Source organism: Dermacentor andersoni, chromosome 8 (genome assembly GCF_023375885.2).
Source record: "Dermacentor andersoni chromosome 8, qqDerAnde1_hic_scaffold, whole genome shotgun sequence".
NCBI lineage: Eukaryota > Metazoa > Arthropoda > Arachnida > Ixodida > Ixodidae > Dermacentor > Dermacentor andersoni.
The window spans coordinates 97,196,016-97,216,023 of record NC_092821.1 but is presented as its reverse complement, the minus strand read 5'-3'; the positions used below and the strand labels follow the sequence as shown (position 1 = coordinate 97,216,023).

The following is a 20,008-nucleotide window of genomic DNA, read 5'->3' as shown; positions in this document are numbered from 1 at the left end:
GGCCTGAACTTTTGCTATTTCGACCCTAGAATTGACCTTCGCTGGATGATTCAAACTTGACCAGAGAGCACTCATGTGCCTGACCCCTACGGTGCCCCCAACAGTGACAACTTTAGTGGCAGTGTTTGTTTTGGCAGAGCTTAGGGGACAGTGAAAGCACTGAATACACATCATCATCGTCATCATAATCATCAGCCTGGCTACGCCCACTGCAGCGCCTCTCCCATACTTCTCTAAGAACCCCGGTCATCTGCTAATTGTGGCCATGTCGTCCCTGCAAACTTCTTAATCTCATCCGTCCACTTAACTTTCTGCCACCCCCTGCTACGCTTCCCTTCTCTTGGAATCCAGTCCGTAACCCTTAATGGTCATCGCTTATCTTCCCTCGTCATTACATGCCCTGCCCATTTCTTTTTCTCGATTTCAGCTAAGATGTCATTAACTCACGTTTGTTCCCTCACCCAATCTGCTCTCTTCTTATCCCTTAACATTACACCCACCATTCTTCTTTCCATAGCTCGTTGTGTCGTCCTCAATTTAAGTAGAACCCTTTTCGTAAGCCTCCAAGTTTCTGCCCCGTACATGAGTACTGGTAAGACACAGCTGTTATACACTTTTCTTTTGAAAGATAATGACAACCTGCTGTTCATGATCTGAGAATGCCTGCCATATGCACCCCAGCCCATTCTTATTCTTCTGATTATTTCAGTCTCATGATGCTGATCTGCGGTCACTACCTGCCCTTACCACTTTCAGTGCCTCGCTACCTATCGTAAACTGCTGTTCTCTTCCGAGACTGTTAAACATTACTTTAGTTTTCTGCAGATTAATTTTTAGACCCACCCTTCTGCTTTGCCTCTCCAGGTCAGTGAGCATGCATTGCAATTGGTCTCCTGAGTTACTAAGCAAGGCAATATCATCAGCGAATCGCAAGTTGCTAAGGTATTCTCCATCAACTTTTATCCCCAATTCTTCCCACTCCAGGTCTCTGAATACCTCCTGTAAACATGCTGTAAATAGCATTGGAGAGATCATATCTCCCTACCTGACGCCTTTCTTTATTGGCATTTTATTGCTTTCTTTATGGAGGACTACGGTGGCTGTGGAGTCGCTATAGATATCTTTCAGTATTTTTACATACGGCTCGTCTACACCCTGATTCCGTAATGCCTGCATGACTGCTGAGGTTTCGACTGATTCAAACACTTTCTCATAATTAATGAAAGCTATATATAAGGGTTGGTTATATTCCTTACATTTCTCTATCACCTGATTGATAGTGTGAATATGGTCCATAGTTGAGTAGCCTTTACGAAATCCTGCCTGATCCTTTGGTTGACAGAAGTCTAAGGTTTCTTATGGATTAAGACTATGTTGGCGTTCTTCCAAGATTCCGGTATGGTCGAGGTCATCGGTATGGTCGAGGTCATGAGGCATTGCTATATAGGTTGGCCAGTTTTTTAGAACAATCTGTCCACCATCCTTCAACAAATCTGCTGTTACCTGATCCTTCCCAGTTGCCTTCCCCCTTCGCATAGCTCCTAAGGCTTTCTTTACTTCTTCCGGCGTTACTTGTACACATCACACAGTCTACACATCATCTAATGTCAAAAATGCCTATTTTCAGTCTGCCCTAAAATTTTCAAGCAATAACCATAGCTCACAAATGTCTCATCATGATATTTACCCGATTCTACTGCCAACTTTCGTTTTTCAGTGAAATTGGGCAGAAGATTGTCAGCACGGTGCAATGAAATACGAAACTAGAACTGCCTTCACAGTGTTTGTATACTTTACCGAATAATACGAGTGTATTGGAGCAAAGCTGGCTTTACTATACTGGCCATTGTGCAACACATATTACTTCACAGTGTTTGTATACTTTACCGCATAATACGTGTATTGCAGCAAAGCTAACTTTACTATACTGGTCATTGTGCAACACATTAGATCCATGCCCATTTTTTCTTGCTGAACAATCCGGTGCGCGTCAGACTTCTACTCTGTTTAGCAGCTTTAATGTCATTTTTATATTAGTTTTCTGCTTTGGACACAGAAAGGGGGCATGTGTTTGGTTCAAGGGAATGTTAGATTCGGGTAAATACATTAAATTAGTTAGCTATGTGTTTTGGTGTTTCTCCTGCATCCTGTTTATTAAAAATTATATTTTTTTGCAGCAACCATTTCTTTAGTGTTTTTAAAAAACCTAATAATACAGCAGCCAGTCTTTCTCGGAGAGCTTGCTTGCTCTAATGCTGCTGAGAGGCTATTCAAGCAGTTTTTTTCATGGCAGTTGGTGACTGTGGCTTAACTTAAAACTGATCATTCGTCACTGATACTTAGATGTCCTTTTTGCACTAGTCCGTGCAGGCATTGCACCTAATTACTATACCCCAAAAAAAAAAAACATTCCTGCTGTAAGTATATGCATCTGCATATATTAGACTTAAACAAAATAGCATACTGGTGCTCCCTATGGCTAATGCTACATAACGTTTCTAAATGCAAGTATGTGTGTGGAAGCTGCAAGCGTCAAATCGTTAACCACCAGTGCTCTCTTAATTCTACAGCTCACTCAAGTCGACTCTTACCATTATAGCGGCGTCACAATCACAAATCAACTTAAATGATCAACACACATTATGGATCTTATAAACGACTGCTCCAAATCACTTGGCCTTCTCAAAATATCACTTTCTAAATAATGCAGCACACATTGTCAACTACACTGTGCTAACCTGTTGCGTAGCTTTCGTTGTGTTAATTTGTGGCTTTAATTGTTTCGCTCATTGATTTCAAGCATGTGCACTAAGTTCTTTTTTCTCGCTGTATAATTATGACCATAGTGTTTGTCAACGTCGTTGCTCCCCCCATTATGTAATATCGTGAAACCGTGTTATATCGAAGTAGGTAAAATCTGCAATTTGCTTCGTTGTATCAAAATTTTGTTGCATTAAAATTCGGCCTTTTGAGCAACTAAGTACAGTCGCTGTTCAATTTTTCTTACAAGGAAAGGGGCCGCAGAATTTTCGTAATTATCGGGCAATTGAAAGAAAGCAAATTTGAATGAGAAAATTTACCTTGATGAATTTGGGAGTAGGCGACGAATGACACGGTTTCTTGCCACATCGACAATATCTTCAAATCAGCGGTACAAATCATGCGGAACCAGCCACGCTTTTGTGTGCGCTCCGTTCTCACAGCTTATAGCGACGCCCGCATCATGACGACGCTATCATGGAGAGTGCCGGCAGCGGATGCGTCGTTTACCTCTCGCTCCGAATCGCCGAAACTCGAGATTACGCAACCTCCAATACTAAACGCAAGGGAAGACAGCTAACATGATGCGAGGCTGTCTCGGCACGCCCACTTTGCACACGCGGCAGACTACCTCAAAGCAGGGTGCGCGGCTGCGCACGCGCTCCGCCGTGCTTGCAGCCATGCCCAAGACACGCACCAGAAATCGCACAGCGCCAACTGCCCCCCCTCGCGCGCCCTTGATCGCATTTCCCTCCCCCTCGTTCCCTTCGCTCGCACAGAAAGCCAGCACTCGTGAAGCCATCATCTTTCTTGTCTCACCCTCACACTTTCAATCTCACCTAAAGCACAAACTGTGCGGGCCATGATAGGATCTTATTGCACTTGGACTTTATACGGAACATGATGCAGCTCCACTTAGTGCCGCGTGCGATTTGAGAGGTGCATTTGCAAGCAGCCGCTTGTAATTCAGTCATTTGACCATCTGTGTCCGCAAAAGTTTTCATTTATTGTCTCGCCATTCCTCCACGGCAGAAGTGAAATTTCGTTATATTGAAATCGCACACACACTTTGTTATATTGAGGTTCTAAATACACGGCGTGTTATGGACATGAGGTTATGAAAAGTTAAATACTTTATGATATTGATAATTTCGTTATATCGAGGTTTAACTGTATCCTGTAAGCAGCCCTTAAGGGACAAAAATTATGATGGCGATTATTATTCTATATTCAATATCCACTATGTGTATTTGATTCGTATTAGAAAAAAAATTATATTCATCCACCTTTACGGATAGGTGATTATTGCAGTAGGGTTGGCAACAATATCTGTGAATGCAACGTGCAATAACACGCAAGATTTACTGGCACCACGGAAAGGGAAACTGAGTGCGTGCCAGGTGCCTGCTGCTCTTGATCACGCATGCCTCACACATATTATTTTTCACATGGGGTCTAGCATCCGAAAAACGTATCATATGATTGCACTTCGGCAATGTACTAAGCATTGGTGCCAAAAAATAATGTTTTCTTTGAACACTGGTAAAGAAAGGGCGCAACTATATCGGGGAGTATTTTGTGTTCTTGATCTCGAATGTTGACACGGAGAAATCTTACGACACGAGATCGTATCAACAAGGTTCTACTGTAAACAGGAACACATGTTTCAAATTTAGTGGAGAGTATAGAAGAACTAATCTCGAATATAGTGAAGCATCTGAAAAGGCTCGGGTATAGATTTCAGGTAGAGGCAGAACAGACACTTAGGACTTCCAAAGGGCAAGTGCAGCTTCTCTGACTTTGATGTCCGAGTTGCTCAGATAGGCATCTTTCAGGGGTCTAGTTCACGCATTCTACTCATTGTGTAAAACATGGTAAGTTTCTAACGTGCCCAGACTGCCTGCTGCTTCTCCATCTACCTTCACTTACCAGTTCGGGGGTCCTGCTCCTGCCGGGGGCTACCCAAGGGTGAGTGGGAAGTGCGCAGGTTTCGCATTTCGGCCTGCAGGTCCAGCAGCAACTGATTGTTGAGCGTGGCCAAGTCACGGAACGTGTACAGCTGGTACAGGTATACGCAGAGGGCCAACAGGGAGATGAGACGGCGGCACAGACCAATGTGAATGCCCAGGGGGCTCTGCAATGATCAATGGGCAACAACAGCCGTTCCTTTAAAGTTACATTAAAGGAAAAATTAAGTCGAGCTCAGGCGGTAGATAATTTGTCTAGAAGTCTAATCATTTTCTGTGTGCCAATATGTGACTTCGCTGCATAGCATATTGCTACCAAAAATTGCGCTGTTGCTGCTGCTCAACTTAAATTGCCTGCGCTGGAATAGACGAGTTGACATAATCTCCACATGACCTTCCATGTTGGCCGCTCTCTGTGAACCAGCCAGTGCAGACGTCACGTGAGAGGTACCACAGCCCAAAATAGGTGATGCCACTCCAATTTTTCATTTTCGTCATTTACTCACTTACAGAAGCTCTGTTCTCACTGCAAATGATGAATTCGCTAATAGCGGAGAAGCCTAGCGTGTCGATCTAGCTCGGCTTAATGTTTTCCTTTAGTGCCTCTCTTAAAGGCCAAACTGCAACAAAATAAGGGCAGCGTAAAAAAAAGAAAGCTACTTTCAGATTAATGCTGAGCTTAGTGTTACAAGATGGTGGCACAGCATTCCCCCTCCTCCTGTCTTCTGGATTGGATTGGCACAGCTCACTACGTGCTTGCACGCACATTTATGAGGCCAGATTGGTGTGCACCTGCTTTTCACACTTGGCTTGCTTTCAACAGATCACTTGCTACTCGCGCTAAATGGTGTCAGCTAGCGCAGAAGTGCTTCTTGCCACACACTTACCGTATAAGCAGATAGGTGTGTGCATGGTTTTCGCACTGGGCTTTCAAAAGATAGCTCACGTTTAAAGATGGAGTAGGTGCCGCCTAGCGCAAAAGTGCCTTGCCGCAGGCTTACCATGTATGTAAGCACACAGGAATGCCAGAAAACATTCATACAAGCAACGGGTCAAAAAAATAAGCTTTATTTTCCTTTACTTTGTGATGTACCTTCACACTAGGTAGCGCCAAGCAATGGCTTCTAACAAGCACAGGAAAGTGTTCATACTGGGTAGCGCTGAGCAATGGTTTCTAACAAATGAAGAAAAGAGTACTTGGAGTGCATGTGGCCATTAATTGAATGCCACCACAGCCATTTCAGGTGCGACACCAGCAGCGGTGCAGTTATCCTGTACACAGCGGTGAGGAGATGGCACTTTTTGCCAACTTTTGTTTTTTGAGTGTGAGCACCCGTGATAAGGTCCACAAAGTTCACACTGTGGTTTACTGTCTCCGAATGCAGACTGAGGCTCACTCCATTAGCGTCCACTAAATTTGGGATACAGTTGTATGAGGCCCATTCGTCACTGTGAATAATGGTCCCTGGTTGAACATTGACTGCAATAATGGGGCCTGGCGTCGCCACTTCTCGTCGGTCGACCTTGAAATGTTGCAGCTCCTCTGTGGTCATGCAGACCATGGCGAATACCCATGGTCCACGATCCGGCTTCAAGCGCTGTGCGCTCACCGCACCCCAGCGCCAGACCAGGTCTGGTGGCATTGTAGGAGTACTGGGGCACCTGCAACGAGGTGGGGTTCAACTCGGACCAACCAACCTGCAAAGGTGAAGCCGTCATATTGTACAGGAAGACTCAGAATGGACACCGGGCTGCCTTCCAGTGCAACAGGTGCCGAAAGCACCCGTTGTAGTTGCACGGTACCATTGCAATGCATGGGCAAAGAGATGAAGGAAGATCTTTCGCCAACGCAGACCACCTCGGCCTTCCGAACATCCACCTCTCCAGGAATCAAGTGATTTGGCTCACGTACTGTGTGAGCAAAAGCATAGACGCGTGGCTGTTGAAGTAAATGACTGGTGACTTGTTTACTCTGTCAGAGCATGCCATCACCGACTGGAGGAACACCACTCATGAGGCCTCGTGGGACGAGCTGCTGGCATAACTTCCACTTGGTGACCCCAGGAAGATAGTGCAAATTGACGAGTGCCTTCTTTGCAGCAAGCTAAAGTACAATGGAGGCCACCTTATGACGGGCGGCAATGGTCTGCTGAGGCGCCAAAATTACGACGGTGTGCAGATGTTGCAGTGGTTTGTCGACACGCGGGTTCAGCGTATTTCGATCAGCGGACCACTGATGCTGGCTAAAGCTGAAGACTTCGCGTTTCTGTTGCATTTTCCCGACTTCTGCACAGGCACTGGCTGGCTACATCAGTTCAAAGTGCACAATGGCATTGTTTTCAAATTGATTATCAGCGATGGGACTTCAGCAAGTGACGGAAATGTTAACGCATGTTTTTTAAATGAACAAAGCCACCATTGCGAACTAAACGGAGTGAAATGTCTATAACGCAGATGAAATTGCACTGTTTTATCGCATTCTTTCGGACAAAATGCACACCATGAAAGGCAACGTGCTGGTGGCAAGCAGAGTAAAGTATGCATTACTGTGCTTCTGTGCACAAACATGAATGGCAGAGATTGGCACTTGCTCTTCGTAATTGGCAAGTCAAAGTAGCCACATTGTTCTTGCAACTATGTGCCCGTGAGCTACAAGCACAATGCAAAAGCATCGATGATGCTTGACTTATTTGCCAAATGGCTCATCAAATTCAAACACAACATGCAGGAGCAAGGCAAAAGCATGCTGCTTGGGCATGATAACTGTTAGACTGCCCTGGCAGCAGCGACTGTGCTTTTCTTGAGACCAATTTTCACGTCAAAAGCACAGCCACTTGACATGGGCATTATCCACGTATTTGAAGCAGCGTATAAGCACTGCATTGTGCAGTGCATGCTGATCGCTGTTGGTAATCCAGCCTCCAACTTGCCGCTTTGAGTTTCCTTTTATTCAGCTGTTGAGATTGTGAGGGCGGCCTGGGCAGAAGTGACGGCATCTTGCATTGGGAGCCTATTCCTCAAGACTGGCTTGATGTCGAGCCCAATGTTTCCCAAGAAAACAAGTCCACCAATGACCAGTGGAAATGCGTCATCGGTTCCGACATGGGCCTCTGTGACATCGGCTGTGAAGATTTTGTTCTCGCAGATGATGATGCTGGCGTCATGAAAGCGTGCACAGATTATGACATCATTCCTGAAGTGCAGGGTGAGAGAGACACTGAAGAGTTGGATGACGACCAATCTTCAAAACCAAACCCGTAAGTGCATCAAAAAGCCGTAAGCTACATCAAGACCTTCAGGCAGTTGTCTACATCAAGGGCCTCGATGAGGAGAACATTACCGCTTTAAACAAACTAGAGACAGCCGTCATCAGGTCTGCACTGCAGAAGCAAATGACCATATCAGACTTCTTTTCAAAGGAATGAACTTTGCTTTGACTGGCAACTTCTTTTAGGTGCTTTACACTTATTATGAACTTCAACATATATAACAAATGGGCACCATGTGACACTTAGGTTCGTTATATCTGGGCTCAACCATATCTTGTTGTTGGCTTTTACATTTTCTCGCTTTTCGATAATTGGTGAGCCCAATGAAATGGGACATACCTTTGGTCCGACAGACCTTGAATTAAGATTTTACTGTACAGTTGACTTCTGTTCGACACCGAGAGAACTGACTAAATTGATTGAATAAAACAAGATGGAGAAAAAATATCAGGACACACCGCTAATTCATTTGGCAGTTTTTGCCTGATTTTATCATGCCTCCAAATGAAACGTACGCCTGCTTTCTATGGGTCCAAAGTAGAATACTAAACTAAAAATGAAATCAAAGCTCCTAAAGTAGAAATCTAATGCACACCTGATTTTTTTAGTAAGCAAAATGGGCAAGGGTCTAATATGTGTTGGAAAACAGAGACCGGGATCAAAAAGTCAGATTCACCACAATAAAGCGCTGTTATGCGTTAAAGCATATGAACACTCAAAACACGGTTTTGGTTTCGCACCCAATTACACCTCGCAGGCAATTTTCAACCTAATTTTCTTGGGAAAAAAGGCATACATTAGAATCACGTAAATACTACTACTGTGAGATTGTGAGCTACTGCTATTGATTGAAAATCTTCCTAGGGCAGGGATAAAATAGGCGTTTTCAGCAGGAAATCATGTGTGTTCAACGAATTCACTGTCCTCTAAGCTCCACCTTGACATGCTGCCACTGAGGGGGTCAGTCACTATTGGGATCACCATAGGGGCCAATCACATGCATGATAACTGGTCAAGTTCGAATTATCCGGTGATGACTGATGTTAATATCGAAATGACGAAAGGCTGAGTCCGTAGAAATGAATGGGCACAGGCCAGGACCTCCGGTTAGGATCAAACTTACCGAAAAATCTAACAGTAGCCTACCGTACATACTTTAACAATAAACTGGCAGGTGGAAAACAGGGGCACTCACATCCGACGCCAGTGGTGCAGCCCGGTCAATAGCATCCAGAGAGGCCCACTTGACAATCAACCGCTCAGCCAGCAGGTTAATCAGGAAGAGCAGGAGCAGCCAGGGGCGGGCACCAGCCGTGCGCTTGGAGGCCGTCATGAGGAAGGACAGGACCACCGCGATGGCATAGTATCCCAGCGAGTGCAGCGTCGCAAACTGGTCCACAAAGAATGCCTGCAAGCATGGAGGCAAGAAGATCCAAGAGAAACACACAATGAGCTTCAATTAGGGTCAGACTTGTTGGAAACTTGCGTTTAGTATCGAGATGTGCATGCGTTCCAGTGAAACTGTATTAGAGAGTTCCCACAACGTGCAGCAGCGGCGACATCTGGCGATGCAGTTGGCATCAAACATCAGTCAGAGAGCCGCCAGCAATACAGCCTGTGTCAGCACAGTTTCCCGCTAAAATCACAAGAGGGAACTCCAGTGCTGCGATTGTTCAACTACAAAAGAAATGACGGTTAGCACGTGGATTTGTCTGATCTTCATGCATGTGGCTTGAACGTTATTGCAGCTTTGTTTACTACGCTCCATCTGCCCTTATCGGGCTAAACTACAAACAATCCGTAAAACAGTAAGTCCGTAAATCCGTAAATTTAAACGTAAAAGCTAATAAGGGTGTGTGCCCATGCTGAATTAGTGCAAACAGTTGCAGGTGTAACACAATAGGGTGATTCCAGGAGTTTTATATATGTCATGTAAGAATATTCAAACTGCACAGAATCGTAAATGTTATTCTCGAAAAAGCATTCCCAGCAAGCCCAAGAAATATTTGAAGGTGGCGGCGCAAGTGTCCTCCTCATCGCTTACCACAATGTTTTCCAATTTCACAGCCGAATAAAATGCAAACTAAGAATGTTGTGTCAAAAAACATTTCCTGCCCATTCTAACACACTTCAAAATAAATTAGTTCCATGTGTTTTTTTAAAGCTGTCCACAAACTACAAAAATGTAAAAAAATTCCAAACATGGCTGATGCATCTTCGCGCATTTTCTATTTCACACAGAAACTTGAAAACATGTCAAGCAAAGAATGTTTTCTTTGTAACATTTATGCAAAATATTATCTTCCTACATGAAACAGAAGGAAAATATAGTTAAATAAACAAGCTTTTTAAAAAAACTCATTTTCAAAAAGAAAATAAAACACAAAGACTCTGGTTCCAATCTTTGAAAAAATTTTCGGTGGAAGTCCACTTATGTCGGGCAAAACGTGGGCGCAATTATGTTTCCTCATTTGCTTTATTCACTAAATATAACGGGCCCATGTTGAGCATGCTGGCCTTAATGTCTTTGCTGGTTGTCTATCAGTTTTCATTGCATGCAAATCTAGTTCTAATTTCTTTGCCGGTTCAGAACTTTGCTCTGGCAGGTTGTTTTCAACAAAAATGTATTGTCAGACTATATTTGGGTCTAGCGTGTGCAGGCGTTTGGGGCTGTCACCTCCCAAAGTGCTAATCCGTACTCAGTTTGCAGCCTACAACCTCTCTGAGCATCGCGCTTACACCTCCATTATTCGCTTGTCAACAGCTTGCGAGACACCACGAGTGCATGTTGTGGCCGATGTTGGCCAAAACCCACCTGGTGCACCAATAAATCACATATAAGTGGCGCCAAGGCAGGCTAATCCGTAAGCAACGGAGCGCTCCCGTAATCAGCAGGTGCCCTATTATGGAGGTGCTACTTCACTGCCGGCTCCCATCCCCCCCCCTGCAATGGATACTGTAACCTTCTTCGGCACCACCACGTCCAACTCATACTGTACCTCTCTAAAAACTTATCTGAGTCATTTCCTTAGCCATTTATTTAGCTTCCTGTTATATCTTTTTCATGTCGCTTACAGATAACATCTTCCTGTCTTACCTAGACTTTGACCTCTGCATTTCAGCTGTCTGAATAAGTGCAGTGCGGCATGACTGAGCTGAAGGCTGCCGAAGTTACCTAATTTATTATGTTTTGTTAGCACCTTGCTGGCACACTTTCCCATGCCGAGAACAGCAGAGGTCACTGGTGGCACCAGAAGGGCACTGTCCTTCAATAACGAGCGTGGCCCACACGTTTTCAAAAGCTTTAGACAGCCTTACCCATAGAACATGAAACCACGAGACATTCTGGAAGCTCAGTCACGACAGCAGCACGAAAAAAGCGACAGAAAGAGTGTGGTGCTGTCAAGTATAAACGTTTCGACTTGGTGTAGCTGTTCACCACATGTGATGCATGCAGCTCATAGCTCAGTTAGAGTACTCTGTGCCGATTATTTACGCGTTCACAATAAGAAGATTGCTAAGAAAAAAAATCCTTTGTTGTGCAAACGTTTTGGATGTTGCCTCCTGCAGAAGCTACTAGCAGCGGCTGAGGGTATTCACGACACCAATGAGGTCTGCCAGCACTGCTTTACACACCTCAAGGAAATCCTGTCTTCATCTAGCGACATCTGCATGGAAGCAGACGAGGCATTCCTTCACGAAGAAGCGATTGATGACTTGAACAGGTACGTCCATCTTTCTTCTGATGTTTTACTATTGAAGCCACCATCTTCCATTCACAAACGCAGCAGACGATCTCGCGGAAAGAGAAAACAGGCCGAGATTGGAAGCGCCATGGTGACAAAGATACGTTCAACTTTAAGTGCTGCATACGAAAGTGTCAGTTCACCTGAACCATCTGTCACAGAATGTTGTACATGCGCTGGCTGGTTGAATAGCTTGAAGCAAGCGTACGAGGCTTCAAGGTCCTATCGAGAGCGCCTCTGTCTCTTAACCATCATGCCATCAGAAGCTGAAAATAAACATGTTCCAGAGGCAATCCCAGCTGTCATAACGTACATGCTCGGAAAGGCTCGAAATGGGCACGAGGAGCATGGGATGCGGCCAAATTTTATCTGTCCCGTCAGATGTACAAGCTGTGCTTGACTAGTTCACCAAGAACGAACTTGCGTACTCTCGGCAGAGCCCAAACAAGAAAGATGTGTCAGTCATCACGAAAGGCCAGACAGAGTATGTCTCAGAGCAGTTTATGACACATTCTATCTGCTAAATGCTCCAGATATTCAAAGCAGCTCACCCCGACAGTGCCATCGCCCTATCAAAGTTTTACAGCCTGCGTCCAAAACGGGTGCTGCTTGCACTACAACAAGAGATTTGCATTTGTGTTTACTGTGCTAATGCCAACCTTTGCATCTCCGCGCTTGAGAATGTAACAGGCATGAAAATCTCATAGGAAGGCATGAAAGCATTGTGCCTTTACGGCTCCCAACCACAGATTGTATGTTAGGTGAATGCAAACGCTGCCCATGGAGCGAAATCCTTACTTTGGCCAGCCTGGGAATGGTCGACGAGGACAAGGTCACATTTGCTGTTTGGGAAAGCAGTGACCGTGACTTGATCAAGAAGACGTCATCTCCAACCCTTTTTGTGAAAGAACTCGGCAAATAAATGACCGTATGGATTGCTCACGAATACATACGCCACACAAGCCACAGCTATTCATGAGGCAAAGAAGTGCTAGCACTGCAGAAGCATTGTTCTGCGTTTTGATCTTGCAGAAAATGGGACTGTCCTCTCAAATAAAACAGTCATACCATTGACACAAGACAGAAATGTGCATTTTCACCTGTGTCTCCACGACAAAGGAAGCAACACACAGCTTTGCTGTCATAAGCGACGACATGCATCACGACGCAGCACATGCTTGCTAACCCCAAGGTAGAGTGCACGAAGTGTTAGATGAAAAGGCACCCATCTACTGTCACGTAACATACGTCAGCGATAGTGTAGTGAGCCATTATAAAAATAGGTACCAACTGTACGAGTTGTGCCACTCCAAGTATATATATGCAAGGTGGATATTTTCTGCTACCGGGCACGGGAAGAATGCCTGTGACGGTGTGGGTGGACTCCTTAAGCACCAAGCTTCCCTGCACAACCCGAGATGTGGAAGCACAGACTCCACTCAGTCGGCACATGAGATGGTCTATCAGCTTAGCGGAAACATCAAGAATGTGGCCCTGAGAGAGAAAGTGCAATGAGATGGCAACGAAGGGACAAAGGCAGGTGGCAGTTGTGTGGTGTAAAGAGGGGGAAGGTGACAAATAAATGATGAGAGCGAATGCAAGGGAAGGTATACGGAGGCTAGGAAAGAGGCTGGAAGCCACTTGGAGGTTTCCACATGTGGAGGGGCGCTCTCCCCTTCTCGATGGAGCGGATGGCGTCACGAGGAAGCTGCCAGAAGCTGGCATTTCTCACACATCTGCCGTTGGGCTTGCAATTTTGCACAGGTCGTCAAATGAGACGGGACGTGCACATTCTTCTCGCATTATATAATTGAGGTATCTAATGCATTGTATTGAAGCGGAGCTTGCCAGGACTGCACCAATCTGTCGTTTAAGCATGGAATGTCGCAAAATCGGAAGACATATAACTGGAGTTCCACTGTATAAATGCAATACTCTTGCTGGTTCGTGTGACCATTTCTTCACGATAACAAAGACTAACGGGGGTTTGTCCTTGCTTGGAAAAAGAAAATTTATTGCATCGAATTGCAGTGAACATCACCATCACTGTTGGAGGCCTGTTTATAACTATCAACAAACCAGAGCATTGGATCAAGCGAATGGTAGATTGGGCTTCGATGTACCAACTGACAGGGCACCTGTAGGTCTCATGGGACAAAAGTCACCCATGCATGCTGCACTTCAAGCCATCAGAGAATCCAGCACCATGCGAGCGCCTCTTTAGTGCTGCTAACATGACTACTAGAAAGCACAGGAATTCTCTACTAAAAGAGACCATTAAGCTTCTTTGCCTCCATGGCTCATCCTTCGATTGCATCCACATGAGCTAGTCATGCTGTATTCGCGCAGAATGTCGCCAACAGGCACTTATTGATTCAAATATAGCACGGTTTGCTTTCCTGCAATACCCACATGCATGAGTTACCAGTCTTCCTAATCCTTTCTATCTTCTTTTTTTTTCGTCTCAGATGTAAATCCCCAAGTTCGATTATACGCTACATAAAATATTCCCGACAATCGACTCAAAGTTTTTAGTCAATGTCCAGCCCTAATAGTGACCATTACTACTGCTCACGTTACCACAAACACAACTACCTCACTGCACGCTCCACCCAAAAGAGACCCCGACGTGACCCCGAACCATGCTTCTTCACCTGCACGTAGGACAGGCGAAGCAGGCTCGTGTCGAGCATCTCCCGGTGCTCGCGGAGCGTCGAGTGCGCGCTGACAAGCTCCTGCCTGAGGTGCTCAGTGTTAGCAAACATCTGCTGCTGCCGCCGCACCAGCTGCGCCTGGGTTTCGGCCGCACGCCTCAGCTCGGCTGTGGCGCGCACGCTGGACGCACCCAGCTCGGTGATGGTACGTGCCGCCTCCGCCTGCCATTTACGGCTGCGCAGGAATGCGCATATCACCTGCGAAATGCAGACACAGCCAAGAATTACACTTCAACACATGGCAGGTTGCAACAGCGATTGATTGATTCATTCATGGGGTTTAACATCTCAAGGCAACCTTAGCGCTATGACAGGCGCCTTACTGGAGGGTTTCAGATTAATTCAGATTAATTTTGACCCACTTGGGGTTCTTTAGCACACATCTAAGCATAAGTACACGAGCATTCTCACATTCTGCCCGCATCAAAACCAAACCATGGCTGCCGGGAATCAAACCCATTATTTCATTCTTAGTAGCAGAACTCAGTAGTCATTAAGCCACCACAGCAGGTGTTGTAACATTTGCAAGATCACAAAACAAGCCAGAATTTCTATCATTTATAAAAAATCTCGGACAGTTGGTAGTTATGCACACTCAGATTGCGTGTTTTCATCTCAGAAGTTGACAGCCACCACTGGCCAGTCTGATCTCCATGCGTCAGAAACCTCAACCATGCACCGCACTGCCTTGGCTCCCTATCTGCATGCGAACACACAACCAGCCTTTCCGCAAAATCTGACAAGTTCAAAAAATGCTGTCGATTCCACCTGCCTGCGTGTGGGTGAAGAACTGGGTGTACGAGGTGGCCAAGGGCTTTTCGAGAAATCGGGCCAGAGCTGGGCAGCGCGACAGCGGCTGGGAGTCGGAACACCGAATCGGCGGCTGGCCCATCTTCTCCAGGAAGCAGCTTGTGAAGGCCAGTGCAAGCCGACCCTGCACCGGCAGTTGAAGAGGATGGCATAAATATTACACCAGTGCTTACTAAACTGTACTGCTACACGAACCCACCCTCCACCCCTAAAAATATACACTACATAAATATTGTATTGTCACAATGAAAAATTACTATACCAGTGTATGTTTAATTGGTTTAATAATAACCTCCAAACCATAGGCATTATAAAGGGGAGTGGTCACCTGTGATTCAATATGTTAGTATATAATATCTGCTCGTACAATTCTATAACAAATGTTACATACAAAAACGATTTCCCCAGCGTAATTTACTCAATGATTGAAGCAGAAATTAGTTTTTGTGCAGGGTGGAGATGCACAATCAACTGTGATGCATACATTTATTTGTATCTAACATGTTGTATCATGAATGAATAATAAACTGAAGCAAGCAGCGCTTGCAACACGTCAGAGTTGTTCACATATCTCCACCCTTTGCTTTCCACTATATGAGCAAAAACCACGCACTTCAGTGTTGGTATTTCAATCTGTGGGTAAAGTACAACGTCAGCTAGAGAGGGACAAATCGAGTGACGGTTGGTGACAGGTAACTGTGGGTGCAGGAAGATTGTTCCAGTTGCGCAATATTCTGAGGATAAAAGATTCACTGCGAGGTTTGGTCAGACAGTGCTTAACCCCAAGCTCCTGTGTCTGCAGCAGATGCCCGCCATCTACTTTGGACACGCCTTGGTACAAAGACAATCTGCGAAAGTGTACTTAAAGGTGTGAAATTGATCTGTGATCAAGCTGATGACAGTGAAAGATGGATTACGGACAATACATTTTATAAGTCACTATTGCAGTGTCTCTATGAAATGGGCCTGCATGCTTACATTTAGTTCATGAAAGGGAAAATTTACATCCACCCGTGTGTAGCACGAAGCTACAAAGGAAACCCACATGGGTTTTTCAGAAACAAAGCTTCGTAGTTGAACAAAAACGTCTCCTGGTCTTCAACTACGAATCTTTGTTTCTGAAAAGCCACATGGCGTATTCTTTATAGCTTCGTGCTACATATGGGTTGTCAATTTTCCCTTGGAGAAAATTTCCTCCACTTTGCGGAATTCTGCAGAACTAATTTGCCTTATATTTTGTTTCATACCGACATTATGCCACGTGGCAACCGAAGCGGGGGGGGGGGGGGGGGGGGGGGGGAAGAGCAGAAAAAATAATCATAAGCGATTCCACTCTGTGAAGGTTTCACTCTGTGACCAGTGAAGCTGTTAAGCACACGGTACAGAGGTGACAATGTATTTTGCACAAAAGTACTAACTCATTTACAGTGATTTTTATATACATTGACGTGGACTATAGAACCACCACACCAAGGAGCCGGAGGAAACCCGACACACGTGACGGGACCACCACCACGGGAGAGCGGAAGGAAAGTAGATGCGCAAGCGCTTGGAACACCGGTGCGAACGTAGCCATTGCCGACACAGGTATCTGTTCTTATCAGTTTAATATGCGATACGGGTTGTATTTAGACCCAAGATATCAAACTTATTTTTGCAAGTTGGCGGAGTGCTTGAAGCCTGCTTCACCTCTGGCACGAGTTGGCCCGGTATTGCGCAATCTTCGGGATCGGCCCACAGTTTTTGCACATGCAGAAGAAAAATGCACAGAACCCTAGCCATACACAGCTTCACTGTAAAAAGAATGAACTCTTCCAGATGGTCAATGCTAGTCAAGATGCACTTACGTCAAGCACAGCACAGCACTACAGCCAGGGCCTGGCTGTAGTGCTGTCTAGCGTGGAACCAGCACCAGGTAACCGCAATATCGCTTCATGTCACAAACATCAGCCTCAACTGGCACTATAGTACAAGGCCCACCCCCATGCCCTCACGCCACTTCCCGGTGCCTATGCAACACTGCGTGTTCTTCAAGGTCAGTATTTGAGCAGCAATGCAAAAATTAAACTCGAATGAATGAGATGCATTATAGCCCATTTCGATATATATATATATATATATATATATATATATATATATATATATATATATGTAGTGTAGATCCCACATGTGGTACACCGCTAGAATCTACGCTGCGCAAAACGTTTTGCACATAACCGGATATCTGAATGAATGGGTGGGACAACAGAGAATTTTAGTGCGTTCGGTGTTGCCGGTTTAGCAAGGGCGTAAACGTGAGCGGCCAGATTGGTGGCACCAGCTGGTGGCGCAAAGCTCAACCACACAAACACAAAGCTAATTACTATATTCTGCTTAGCTGCTGGTGTAAATTTTTGACAGCAGCGTAATCACAACTATGCCACTGCCACAAATTTACACCAGCAGCGAAGCAGGATATAATGGGTTACTGCAGTTTTAGCTCTGTGTTTGTCTGGTTGAACTCTACACCACCAGGTGGTTGCACCACTCCGGCTGCCGCATGATGAAAATGAAGACTACTTGATGACGACGGCATCGAAAATGGCACAGCTCATTTACTGTACTCTTGTGATAACGCATCACAACCTGTTCCATTAACTTTATGTAGTGGTGTACTAGGATATGGGAGCAGTACGATTCTTTGACTGCCATCTCACTTGTATTGAAAAAAACAATTTTTTTCTGTAACTTTTGAGTTTCCTAACAAATCTGCCTTCAGTGAAATGTCGCACACCACGCCTAGAGGTCTCGACCAATGGCAGGCAATGCTGCATTAACAACATGACAGTGCTGAAGAACTATAGTAGTATTGCATGCAGTGTCATTTCACTTATTAAAAAATCAGCCATTTATACAGAATAAACTTCTACATGGTCTCTATGCAAAACAAAATAGTAATCTATGCCTTGGCGAGTCTTTGTGCGCTCAAATTTGCAGGCCAGCTGGTTTGCTTTTATAGACACTGTCAATTTCCTTCATTTAAGCTAATCAGAGCAGGTGTGATGACGCAATCGATAATGGACCTGCAGAACTTAAGGCTTCACTTTAGAGAAGTCGCGCCGATTATTAGGGGTTCGTTGTGACAGAGTGGGTAGGAACCACTCGGCTTCTTGATCCATGTGGTCATACTGAAATGCACGTGTGTCTGTGTCCCACTTATATATATGTATTTTTTTTTTCACCGCTCACTTTACGGCGGGCCAGCGTGTTGACCTACTCCTTATTTTACTGTATGCAATAGTGACAAGATCAGTACGTATGACAATCGTTTTCATTCAGCTCCACCACGCTTTCCGTGGCTTCAAAGGAACGATAGGAACCTCCGGTAACGGTTCCCTCACTATTATGTCCATCCACGAAGCGGTGGCCGACGCATGCCTATATTAGATAGAAAAGTTCGAGCTGTTTTCAGGGACCGTGTTGTACGTAGCGCGAGCGCATGTTAGCAAGCATGGCATGGCACCACGCAGCTCAAGAAAACCCGCGTGAAACTGTTCAGCAATGCAAATATTAATCAAGCGGGATGCCAATGCATACCTGCAACTCCTCGGTGAGCTCGTCACAGCCCCGTTCGAGCCGTGCGACCGCTTCACTCCAGCACGCGCCGTACTCGGGTATCTTAGCCAGCACGGCTTTGTACTGACGTTCGCCTTGTTCTACACCGGTTGGCGCCACGAACTGCGGTAGTCCGACAGGCTCACCCGTGGCCGCGAAGCAGGACACCGCTGCTAACCACGCTAGAGAGACGTGCCAAGCCATTTCTAGACTCGGTTTTAGCGGCAATTAGCGAGGCAGAAGCGATGCTAGAAACAGATACCTCGCCGCCGCCGGTGCCATCCGCGTTCGAAACGGACGCCGGCGAGTGCAAAGAAATGAATGATGATGATGATGAAGAGACGGATCGCTACGCCACTCAGTGTGGTAGTCTCTGTATTCGGCGTAGCGGCGGAGCTTAGCCGTTTGGACAACTATTTATTGTTTTTCGTGCGACAACGGTTATATATGAAATCAAAGGCCGCACAGAAAACTGCGCGGTTTCTTATTTTATGGGACACGAGCAAGCTTACGCCGAAAACCGAACGTTGGCCAAACCGGCATTGCAGAGCTGCACCGTGCAGGGTACGGAGCATGGTGCAGGTACATATGCTTCCGATATAAATGAAAACATAGAATGGAATGGAATGGAAAACTTTATTGAGTCTTTTAAGGTTTTAACGGGTCGAGGCCGAAGTCTTCATTCTTGAAGCTTGGGTACCAAGCTTGAAAGGTACCAAGCTCGAATATAGCGAAGCATCTGAAGCGGGAACCGTATATTTTTTTTTTTCGCGTATGATCCGCATCCATACTACAACATCTCGAAACGGAGTGTGGAATGTGCAACAACACTCAAATCTCTGAAAACAGTCTACATTCGATCGCGACTCGTCCCTGTGCTACATTCCACTGGCAGCTCCTCTACGCGTACCGGACTGTCGGAACTCGTAGCCACGCCGAACGTTGGCCAAACCGGCATTGCATAGCTGCACCGTGCAGATACGGAGCATGGTGCAGGTACATATGCTTCCGATATAGATGAAAGCATAGAAAGGTACCAAGCTCGGATATAGCGAAGCATCGAAGCGGTTACCGTGTTTTTTTTTTTTTTTCGCGTACAATCCGCATCCATATTACAACATCTCGAAACGGAGTGTGGAATGCGCAAC

General features: G+C 45.5%; 1 protein-coding gene and 1 pseudogene across 1 annotated transcript in view; one reads left to right on the top strand and one right to left on the bottom strand.

Annotated features, from left to right (window-relative positions):
* Positions 1–19,185, bottom strand: part of LOC126529316 (uncharacterized) — a 33,184-nt gene extending 13,999 nt beyond the window's left edge. The window contains exons 1-5 of the mRNA XM_050176920.3: positions 18,843–19,185; positions 15,229–15,390; positions 14,397–14,654; positions 9,192–9,404; positions 4,690–4,894 (exon numbers count right to left, since the gene is read on the bottom strand). Of these exons, the coding sequence (XP_050032877.1) occupies positions 4,690–4,894; positions 9,192–9,404; positions 14,397–14,654; positions 15,229–15,390; positions 18,843–19,064 (1,060 nt within the window). The 5' untranslated portion in view covers positions 19,065–19,185. The remainder of the gene's footprint in view (positions 1–4,689; positions 4,895–9,191; positions 9,405–14,396; positions 14,655–15,228; positions 15,391–18,842) is intronic.
* LOC126529495 (U2 spliceosomal RNA) lies at positions 16,841–17,009 on the top strand (annotated as a pseudogene).
* Positions 19,186–20,008: the final 823 nt, after the last annotated feature.